The sequence below is a fragment of the Salvia hispanica genome, chromosome 1, assembly GCF_029641045.1.
Source record: "Salvia hispanica isolate PSC_SH4W2 chromosome 1, Shi_PSC_v1, whole genome shotgun sequence".
NCBI lineage: Eukaryota > Viridiplantae > Streptophyta > Magnoliopsida > Lamiales > Lamiaceae > Salvia > Salvia hispanica.
Genome location: NC_142692.1, coordinates 25,855,923 through 25,867,376, shown reverse-complemented (window position 1 = coordinate 25,867,376; position 11,454 = coordinate 25,855,923). Strand labels below are relative to the sequence as shown.

Sequence of the window (11,454 nt, the reverse complement as noted above, 5' to 3'; positions counted from 1 at the left end):
AGGAGCAGCTATGACTAATTATCATAAGACTATACATCTGAGATTTAAGTTGTGAGATTCAATATTATGAACCAATCATAATACATATTCAATCTTATGAAATAAACATAATTCATATTCAATCATGAGATATAATCTTGCAAACTGAACAACCCTTAATAGTATAACCATATTTCTTTTGCATTTTCTTATACTTCCTATGTTTCATATTAATAGAGTCATTTCTTTTTGGTATGAAGATTAGAGCATCCGCAGTGCGGCGGGGACGCCATTCGTCCGCCGATGGGAGGCGTCCGTCCGTGCCAGCGGCACGGCGCTGCTCTTAGCTAAGAGCACGTCCATGCCGCTGAGCAGCATACGTGGCAACTTCTGATTCGCCAACGGCATAGCCGTTGGCATATTCATTTTTTTAATTCGAAATTAATTAAAAAAATGTTTTTAAATAAAAAAATATATTTTCCCACTTCCCAAAAAATTATATCCGTTTTCTACCCACTTTTAATTTATTTTTCAAATTTTTTCCCCAAAATTCACATTTTCATCTATAAATACCCTCACTTCAACACAAAAAAAAAAACACATTCTCATCTATTCTATCATCTACATTCTCTCATCTTTTTTCTCATATTCTCTCATCTAAATTCCCACCACACTACACAATGTTCGGCTCCGACGATCATCCCTCCGGCTCCCGCAGTTGGAACCACGAATTCGGCTCCGAGCCATTCTCTAGTTCGGAAACGCAATTTTCGGCCCCTCCTCAAAGCCAGGGTTCTCAAGTTCCGGGTAGCTACCGGCCTTACCCGGTGGATGACCAAGATGCCCCCGGGTTCGGGTGGGCACCCGAATCCGGTTCGGGAGGGAGCGGCAGCTCTGCTCGTACTCCTACTTCTATTCCTACACGTACTCCTCCTACTCGGGGTACCCGCACCCCGTACACTCCGGATGAGATGATGCAGATGTTCAAAGCCTACTTGGCAGTCTTCGAAGACCCGGATGTTGATACGAACCAAACCAGGAAAACGTATTGGTGGCGCATCACTTGTCTTTACAATGAAACCCGGTCGGAGGGAACCATCTATCGCAATGATAGTATGATGCGCAATTGCATCTTCAGATGCAACGAGGCAATTGGTAAGTTTCATGGGTATTACCATCAGGAAGAGCGTGCGGCGGGGAGCGGCAAGAGCGAGCTCGACGTCATCAATGCCACCTTGGCGACCTACCAAAGCTTGGAGTTGAAACCGTTCAAGTACCTTAATTGTTGGCAGGAGGGGCACCAACATCTGAAGTATAGGGGGTCCTCCTCCAGCTCCTCCAACAAACGGTCGAGGTCGGTAGCCCTATCCGGTTGCGCCTCCGATGATGTGGCTACCCAACTTGCCGGAACTAACTTGGGTAGCTCCGACGCTGGCCCGAGCAGTTCCCGCCGGCCGCAAGAAAGGAAGAAGGCGACTGCCAACCGCCGTTGCGCCCCGACTCCATCCGCCCCCGTTCCCTTTGTGCCGCCTCCACCCCGAACAACTCGTTGTGGGCCCTCTTGGGTCAACTCAATACGACCGATACGTCTAACATGACTCCCGAACAACTTGCAACACATGTGAGAATGATCCAGGGTCTCAAGAGAACATTGGGATAGAGAACTAGTCTTCCACGAGGGTATTTTTTAGTCTTTAATCATGTACTACCTCCGTCCACCAAAATTTGTCCCACTTTGACCCGGCACGGGTTTTAAGAAATGTAATGGAAAGTGAGTTGAAAAAGTTAGTGGATTGTGAGTCCTACTTTTATATATTAGTTTTATAATAAAATGTGAGTAGGAATGAGTTAGTGGAATATGAGGTCCACTACCAAAATTGGTAAAAGTGAAATGAGACAAATTTTGAGGGATTGACGGAAATGGAAAAATGGGACAAATTTTGGTGGACGGAGGTAGTACTTTTTAATATGTATGATTTTAATTATGTATTTTTTTTATTTTCTAGGATTTTAATTATGTAATTTTTATTTTTTAAGATTTTACTTATGTAATTTTTATTTTTTAATGTATTTTTATAATGTAGGAATGTTTTTAGTAATTGAAGTATTTAAATTGAATAATAGAATGGTGGAACCCTTGAATTTGTCCTTAGCTAAGGGAACGGATGTGGGTGTTGTGTTCTTAGCTAAGGACAAGGAGTAAAAGTGGGTCCGAGTCCACTTCCGTGCTTTTAGCTAAGAGCACGGATGGGGATGCTCTTAGAAAATAGATATTCAATACGTGAAGCGAGAGAGTAAAATAAAAAATATAAAAAGAAAATAAAGTAAGAAAGATAATAAAATATAAAATAATAAAGAGAGAATAAATTATAGTAATATATTATTTTAGTATTATATAAAGAAATGATGACACTATTGGAACGGTCTAAAAATAGAGTACATTATTCATTAACTAAAAAAATTTACGCGAATTACACAAGAAAATTCAAATGCTTTAACGCACATTCAGTTGTCAATATTTTTTTAGTATGTAACCATTATTAAATTTGTCCGTGGATTAAGCATTAAAATGAATAACCGAGTGATTGATAGTAGTCATAATAAAATATGAGGGATAACGTATATTTTTGAATAATATATTTGTTTGAAAAATACGAAAAACTAATTAATAGGATAAAGAAATAAAATAAGTGGGATGATATGTTCTAAATAATTTGTAATATTGAAATACTATTTCTTATGCATGAGAATTAAGTATAAATAAAATGACTCTGCTTTAGCATATTCGTATGTTCTTGGAAGTGAAATCAGAATTAGCAGGAGAATCCTGACTAGATGACACGTGTCAGTAGAGCATTAACAGTTGCTAGATACGGGTGATCGGTGAGGCGGTGGCGGAGAAATCGTGGCCTGATATTTCTATGAAATCCTTGGGCGTCAATGTCTACAAAAATTGGGGGTATTTTGGTCCGAATAGATTAGTGTAATTTACGAGAATGCCCCTCAGCTCATCGACGAGTTCTTCACCTTTGCTTCACGGTTTATTTTGGGTATATTCGGTCCTCGCTTCCGTGGTAGATTCGCTGTGATTAAAACTAACACCAAACCAACCACAAATGCACAGAGAGAGAGAGAGAGAGAGAGAGAGAGAGAGTGCTGAACTTGGCATGGCTGTTGCAAATTCTTCTCCGATGATTGTGATGGACTTGTCCTAATAAACCAAGGTGGACTTCTATTCCGTATATTATAGTGTTCCTTTTTATTGCGTTATTACTCCCCAAATTTTTTTTCTCGGTCGTGAAGATGCGATCTTTTCAGTGTTTTACCTCTTGTTTGTGTAATCAAACATTGTGCATATGTTCTTTTCTTTTTCCCCCAATTCTGATATTCAAGATCCAATCTTTCTTTATCTGATTATATTTTAAGCAACCGTGGGGTGGGGTAGAGCGCTTGTTCCATTACTTCAATGCCAAAATTGAATGTGGCTCTAATTTTTAGCGTTGTAGTTTAACAATTGAGATAATTCCCCTTTAGGATATTGAGAAACGCGGTGGAATTTCGATGGTCAAATTTGAATAAATGAGAAGGCTGAATCATGTTCCGATTTTTGTGTGTGTTTGGTTTGCGATCTCGAGTTCAGACCAGTCATGTTTATAATGTGGGTAATTCAGACTATTTTAGTTTTTCAATGCATTTCGGGACCTGATTTGTTAATGAAGATCCAACTTGATATAGTTTGTGAGGCATTTGAATGATCTTGTGTTGATTATTTATCGACGAGTAACTACTTTCCTTGCTTACTGGGAATTTTTTCCTTGCCTAATTTCCCGATCGAACTTAAATGTCACGTCATATTCTATTGCAAAGGTACTTTATAGTAATATATTTGTAAGATTAAGGGACTGAAGAAAGTTTGTAGATCTCCTATTTGTTTGTTATGCGCGCCTATAGCTTATTGCATACTGCTACAGTTACTCACCCAATGCTTAACTTTGCAGAGTTCAATTGTCTCCAGAATGTTTTTTGAATAATGGCTCGTCAGTGGTTTGTGAAAAGAATCAATCAAGTGCTTTTTATAGTAAAATGGTGAATGGTGCTGCTGAATGCCTTCTTTAATTATTATTTTCAATGATATAAATTGGTTCCTATGCAATATTAGCAGGATCACTGAGCTACACTCATCTGTAATTCTATATCTAGAGTGAGGATTTACCAAAAGTGGCAGCAGATCTAAAAAGCTCGCTTGGTCATTTATTTATTCCAATGGAGGGTTTGGTTTCACCACCATCCCAGAAAAAATCTCTTAAATGTGCTAATCAGAGTAAGGATCTCTGGATGGTTGTGCGAGAGGGCTCTTTATCTGATGTAGATTCAGCCTTGGTGATGCTTCAGAAAAATGGTGGAAATATTAATGCAAGGAACCTGTTTGGGCTTACTCCTTTGCATATTGCTACTTGGAGGAACCATATACCGGTTGTAAGAAGGCTTCTTGAAGCTGGTGCAGACCCTAATGCAAGGGTATTTTTTTTCCCTCTGATCTTCTACTCTGCTCAACATTAAGTTCGATGCTTACTGAGCTGTTGTATGATGACTGGTTTGGAGTTGTTTCTTGATCTCGGTCATCGCATGCTGGATCGTGTTTCTCTGCCCTTTGGGTATCATAATTGATTTTCTTTTCCTTTGGCGATCATAATCCTGTCTAGAAGAGCCAGAGAATATGGAGGGGAGAATAAGTGGGAACTCCTTATCATGTTTGCAGATTGGAGCATGAGAAATATAATTTTAAAATTAATGATACAGAGCTTTCACCTAATTTCTTTGAAAGTGGTGCATTATTTTTCTAGTGTATGAAGAAAGTTAAATTGACCAAATCGATGGATGCAATAATCTTGATGTAAGTTCCATTACCTTATGCCATTGTATTGCAAGAAATGTTTGATGTTAATTAAAAGGGTTATCACGTGCAAAAAGAAATATACAAGGGAGTGCTATTTTACGTGAATGTGCCCATCTTGGTGGTGCACAAAAGGATAAAAGATCTCAAGCTTCAGTGTCATGAGTTCATTAATGCAGAAATGGTTTCGTCATTTCCTCTAAAATCAGTTTACTTTTCTTGTCAGGATGGGGAATCGGGGTGGAGTAGCCTTCACAGGGCTCTCCATTTTGGGCATTTAGCAGTTGCTTGTGTACTTCTCCAGTTTGGTGCTTCTTTGACACTGGGGGATTCGAAATCTAGAACGCCTGTTGATCTCTTATCTGGGCCTGTTCTGCAGGCTGTTGGCAAGCAAAATAGTTTGGGTATGTAGCTGTATCCTCAAATATAATTTTCTAGGTTTATTGCTGACATAAGCTAGGATATTGATCTATTTCTTTTAAATTTCAGTAGATACAGAGGTCTTCAGCTGGGGTAGTGGTGTAAACTATCAACTTGGAACTGGAAATGCACACATCCAGAAATTACCATGCAAACTGGAATCTCTTCATGGCTCATTCATCAAATCCATTTCTGCTGCAAAGTTCCACAGTGTGGCAGTTAGTGCATGTGGGGATGTTTACACATGGGGATTTGGAAGGGGTGGTCGCCTAGGGCATCCTGATTTTGATATACACAGGTGACATGGAGTTCATTTTGGTGCCCATACTTACTCCTCAATGTTTGAATAATTTTAACAAACTTTTGTGCATCTAACTAAGAATTTATTCTTTCAACTACTTTTTGAATGTTTTCTCAAAGTACCATGACTCTTCACCTAATTGAATGATGTGCTTTGCCATTATGTGATCAAATAATTTAGCAGGAACATCAGAATTTTAGGTTCCCTGTATAGCTAACATGCTTTCTGTTGATTTTTGTGTTTCAGTTGAACTAGTGAAAAACTAAGATACATGGTTAGATTATTTAATTTCATCAGTTTGAGGAAAACACATAATTTTAATCAGGATATCTCTAATTTACACCGGTCCCCCTAGAATAGATCTTTTTCGGAAAATAATCTATGAGCTTAACCATCTTTCTTTTTTTAGTGGTCAAGCTGCAGTCATCACTCCTCGTCAAGTGACAATGGGTTTAGGTGCACGTCGAGTTAGAGCTGTTGCTGCTGCTAAACATCACACTGTTGTTGTGACAGAGGGTGGAGAAGTATTTACATGGGGTTCCAATAGAGGTAGATATAATATTATATGGCTGATTTAGAACTCTTGCTAGCCTCTGTAGTTATAACTAATCATGCTTATTTATATAATTTGAAGGCAGGTTAACTGCCCACATTTTTTATATCATGAAATTGCAACATTTTGTTTGATATCATGTCACGTCTGGAAGTAATTATACCTCTATCAATGTTCTGCAGAGGGTCAGCTTGGCTATACTTCTGTTGACACACAACCCACTCCTCGTAGAGTTAGTTCCTTGAAGGCAAGAATAATGGCTGTTTCTGCAGCAAATAAACACACTGCAGTAGTTTCAGAGGCTGGTGAGATATATACATGGGGTTGCAATAGAGAAGGCCAACTAGGTTATGGTACCTCTAACTCAGCTTCAAATTACAGCCCAAGGTTAGTGGCATACTTGAAGGGTAAACACCTTGTTGGAGTCTCTGCAGCAAAGTATCACACTATTGTTTTAGGGTCTGATGGGGAGGTATAAAATTTTTTATTAAAATTTTCTTTTTGAGTTTTGTATATGAAGTACCTGGAATGGATGGTTTTCAATTTATGACGATTGGCAGGTTTTCACTTGGGGTCATCGACTTGTTAACCCTAGACGTGTAACCATTGCTAGAAACATAAAGAAAGCTGGAAATTCTGTGCTGAAATTTCATCGCAAGGAACGCCTTACTGTTGTTGCTATAGCTGCTGGGATGACACACAGCATAGCGCTTACAGATGATGGTGCGTTGTTCTACTGGTCATCTTCAGATCCCGAACTTCAGTGTCACCAGGTATTACTTTGCCTTGTGAGGTTCCTCTTTACCATTATGTCCTTAACTGAACATTTCTCATAATTAATGAATGTACATATTCACATCTCTCATAATTGATGAATGCACATCTCTCCTGCAGTTATATTCACTATGTGGGAAAGGAATAGCTAGCATATCTGCAGGAAAGTACTGGACTGCTGCAGTTACAGTGACTGGTGATACTTACATGTGGGATGGTAAGAAGGGACAAGATTCTCCGCCTACTCCTACTAGGCTGCATGGGGTGAAGAAGGCAACCTCAGTATCTGTTGGGGAAACACATTTACTGATTGTTAGCTCACTCTATCATCCATGCTTCCTTCCCCAGTTTTCTGACGGTAGTCCAAAACAAGAGATCAAGGGTGAATTAGATGAACTTCGTGAAGGCTTCATGTTTGATGATGTGGAGAATGAGGATGTCTTGTCTGACATGAAGGATGATAATGAAAATCCAGCACTACCCAGTTTTAGAAATTCTTTTGAAAAGCCAAGTGCCCCGAGCTTAAAAAGTCTCTGTGAAAAGGTAGCTGCAGAGCATTTGGTTGAGCCAAGAAATGCCATACAAGTGCTCGAAATTGCTGATTCATTGGGAGCAGATGATCTCAAGAGACATTGTGCGGTCTGTTTCAACAACTCTTTTGTTGTTATCTACATCAACTTTTCCTAATTGTGCAATAGTCATTTGTAGACTCTTTATGGATTGGGCCGTTTGACACTCCTATGTTGTCAAAGCAGCTGTAGTTGTCATCTGATTTAAGGGATGTCTTATGCAAAGTCGTAATATTGATTTTCCGTGATTAGGTTATATCAACATAGCCAACTAGACACATCTAAAAAAAACAACTAAATAGCTTGTGGCTTTTTCATAGCCTCAACAAGATTTTCTGCTGTAGGACCATGAGCAAGTTTTTGCATCATAGGCGAGCTTCTACTTGGTGGTCCTTGATTACAAAGAGAACTTGCAAGTTACAAATAGTTGGGAAATTCAATATAACTTTATGATGCTGATCACCCTTCTTTGCACTAAATTATATCTAATGCTAAATACATGCAACACCTTCGAAGGTTCCTTGAATTTGCAATAAGAATTTGATGTTCTCAGGTGGTAGAGAATTCTGTCTTGTTGACTGAACTTGTATTTCTTTTACTGATTTCTTCACATTATCATTTCACATTCGAAGGTCGCTTGAATTTGCAATTAGAATCTGATGTTCTGTGCTCAGGTGTTAGAGAATTCTGCTTTGTTACTGAACTAATACATCTTTTACTGATTTCTTCACATTATCATTTCATTGTTTGTTTGTAAGCTTCTTCTTTCCTGAAAGATGCCAAAACTTGCTGCAGGAGATTGTCATTCGCAACCTAGACTACATACTTGCAGTATCAGTGCAAACTTTTGCTGGTGTGTCATTGGATGTTTTGGTTGATCTTGAGAAACTTCTAGACTTGAAGTCATCAGAGCCATGGAGTTTCCGTCAGCTTCCTACACCCACAACTAAATTTCCAGCTATTCTAAATAGTGATGACGAAGAGAATGGTGAAGATGATACACTTAGGATACGCGATGATGGTACACAAGGGCTAATTTTATGCAAAGAAGGAGCTCATAGGTTAGATGGCTTTTTACAATCCGATGATGCTGCGGTTGAAGGTGTCCACAAAAGAATCAGAGCGTTGAGGAAAAAGTTGCAACAGATTGAGCTGCTTGAGGAAAAACAGTCCAAGGGCCATCTTCTCGATGACCAGCAGATTTCAAAACTTGTAATGAGATCAGCACTGGAGAGTTCTCTTGCTGAGCTTGGTGCGCCAATTGAAACTGTTCATACAAAAGAATCATCCCTGGTAGATGAAAGAGGGAGTAGAAAAGCTGAATCTAGAAAACAAAGAAGAAAGAAAAAAGAAAAGGAAGCCCGTAAGGAAGAGGGCTCTAGTGATTTAGCTATTGATTCCGAACCAGGCAACATGAAGGGCGTCCTGGATGCTGAAGTTCATGAAGAGATCAATAGTAAGGTTCAGGTGAGATATCATTATCATCTAATTGCTTTACTAACCTGCACCTTTTGTTGTAAGGAGGCTTGTTGATCTCACTAACATCTTGTTTCCATATTACTTGACTATGTTGTTGGAAAAGCATATATGGAGGACCCTCCTCTTTTTGTTGCTGTTGATATTGTCACTGAAACAGTTGGTTTCCTTGTTCTTTTCTATTTATAGGAGAAAGCTGCAGATTCTGGGAGTTTTGTGGTAATTCAAGAGGCCAGGGTTTCAAAATCTCATAGTAAGAAGGCAGCTGGAGATGTTCCCCTAAATGCGACTGCTTCTCCAACTGCATCGAAGAAAAAGAACAGAAAAGGCGGGCTTTCTATGTTTCTCAGTGGTGCCCTTGACGATGTTCCAAAAACTGTCGCTCCACCACCTCCACCTGTGGTGATGCCGAAAAGTGAGGGTCCTGCTTGGGGTGGTGCCAAAGCATCTCAGGGACCAAAGTCGCTTCGCATTATACAAGACGAGCAAAGCAAGATTGAGACCAAGCCCACAAAGAAGAAAGAGTCTGAGGATCATTCTGAAGGTAACAATGGGAAACTCCCATTAAGCTCATTCATCTGTTCCTCTCCAATAGCTATGACCCCTGCTAGGAAAGCACCAATACCCGATGGAGATAGAAACACGCCACCTTGGGCGGCCTCTGGAACTCCACCTTCCCTTTCGCGTCCATCTCTAAGGGATATCCAGTTTCAGCAGGTATGGCTGTATGTTAATGTAATTACTTATTCAGTAGGTGTCAAAATGGCTGCTTGCAACATTCATAGCTCAATAATTGATGTGCCTGTTATAATTCTGTTCAGGGAAAGCAGCAGCTAGGAGTTTCTCATAGTCCAAAAAATAGCACCACTGGATTCTCTGTGATGAATGGTCTGGGGTCACCATCGGAGTCTGCTGGCTCAAACCGTTGGTTCAAACCAGAGGTTGATGCTCCCTCGTCGATTCGGTCAATTCAGATAGAGGAGAGGGCCATTAAAGACCTGAAGCGCTTCTACGGCAATGTTAGGATTGTAAAGAACCAGTCATAACAAAGGGAACATGTAGTATTTTTTTTTTCTGTAGGATCCTCTGTACATTGATCTGCACAGTTAAATTTTTTTCACACTTTCTAAGCTAGTTGCCTCCAATTACTTTCTTGGTTTTTATTAGTTCGAAAATAACAAATGTGTGTTGTAGATTTGCATTTCAGATATGCTCATCTGCCATTAGATGGCCTATGAATAGTTAGAAGTGGCCCCATCGTTTGTATTCTGAGGCTAAAATTGTATAAAACCGGCATATTTTAGTTGACCACTATGTCCGGTTCTTGCCTTAACTGTATTTTTAATGATAAGATTCTGTTATTTTTTATGACAATATCAGAACTGAATTGTCCAAGAAATCGAACCTGAAAAATTAGATTCCGAACTATGAAAATTAATCTGAATTGAAAAACTGAAATTATGTAAATGTCCAAAAATCTAAAAGAGAAAAACTAGAAATTAAAAAATGTAGAAAATCTTTCGGTATTAATTACTAATATATCATGTATAATTTCAAACATAAATTTAATATTCAAATATTATCATGTTATTAGAATTACTATTATATTATATTCTAATGTTGCTAATTTTATATACTCCATGGTGTGGCTTAGGATATATCAAAAGTAACACAATATAATACTACTAACGACTTAGTTTGTCACTCTCTTTAATGGAGGTGACAGTATAGATAAAAATAATAATTTTTTTTATATATTTGAATAGTATTAAAATATACTTTGTCTGTAGAAATGTATGAACCTGTAATTGAGTACGAGTTTAAATGCATAATTGGTTAAGTAGAAGATATATCGAGAAAATGATAGTGAAAGTAAGGTTAGTAGAGAGTGAGGTCTATATTATTAGTAGCGTAGTTAAATTTTTTAAATTAGAAAATTCATAGTGGAGTACTTTTTAAGGACGGACTAAAAAAGAAATAGTTCATGCTTTTCAGGAACGAATGGAGTATAAAGTTTAAACTGAAATATCGAATTTTAGTAAACATTGAAACTAAATTCATACTCTGCGGTACTCCCTCCGTCCACAGAAAATAGATTACATTTGTCATTTTTTATTGTCCATGAAAATAGACCATGTTTAAAAAGGAAAGTTTTCAGCAATTTCTCTCCTACTTATGGACTCCACATTCCACTAACACTACTTCTTTCTTACTTTTTTCTTTCTCTTACTTTACCAATTCCACATTAAAACCCGTGTCATTCACAATGTGTCCTATTTTTCGTGGACGGAGGGAATATGATAATTTTTATAGTACCCAAATTGAACTGAGCTAAAAAAACTGATTTTTATCAAAATTATAAACCAAACCGAAATTCGAAAATAAATGAACCAGATTTAAATTTCGATATTGTTATGAACTTATGATCAAATATTCAGATTTTGGGTATATGCATTATTGCTCACCACTATTAATGCATTAGCCAACC

General features: G+C 38.3%; 1 protein-coding gene across 2 annotated transcripts; it reads left to right on the top strand.

Moving 5' to 3' along the window:
- Nucleotides 1–3,043: 3,043 nt before the first annotated feature.
- Nucleotides 3,044–10,340, top strand: LOC125218153 (uncharacterized). Of its 2 annotated transcripts, none has more exons than XM_048119762.2 (12): nt 3,044–3,203; nt 3,978–4,065; nt 4,180–4,497; nt 5,100–5,277; nt 5,366–5,591; nt 6,004–6,143; nt 6,330–6,619; nt 6,708–6,920; nt 7,042–7,560; nt 8,286–8,957; nt 9,156–9,683; nt 9,788–10,340. In XM_048119762.2, exons 2-12 carry the CDS (start codon nt 4,063–4,065, stop codon nt 10,010–10,012), a joined length of 3,312 nt encoding a protein of 1,103 aa, XP_047975719.2. In that variant the 5' UTR covers nt 3,044–3,203; nt 3,978–4,062; the 3' UTR covers nt 10,013–10,340. The 2 variants fall into 2 exon arrangements, with proteins under 2 accessions (XP_047975719.2, XP_047975718.1); XM_048119761.2 differs by having other exon boundaries at nt 5,363–5,591.
- Nucleotides 10,341–11,454: the final 1,114 nt, after the last annotated feature.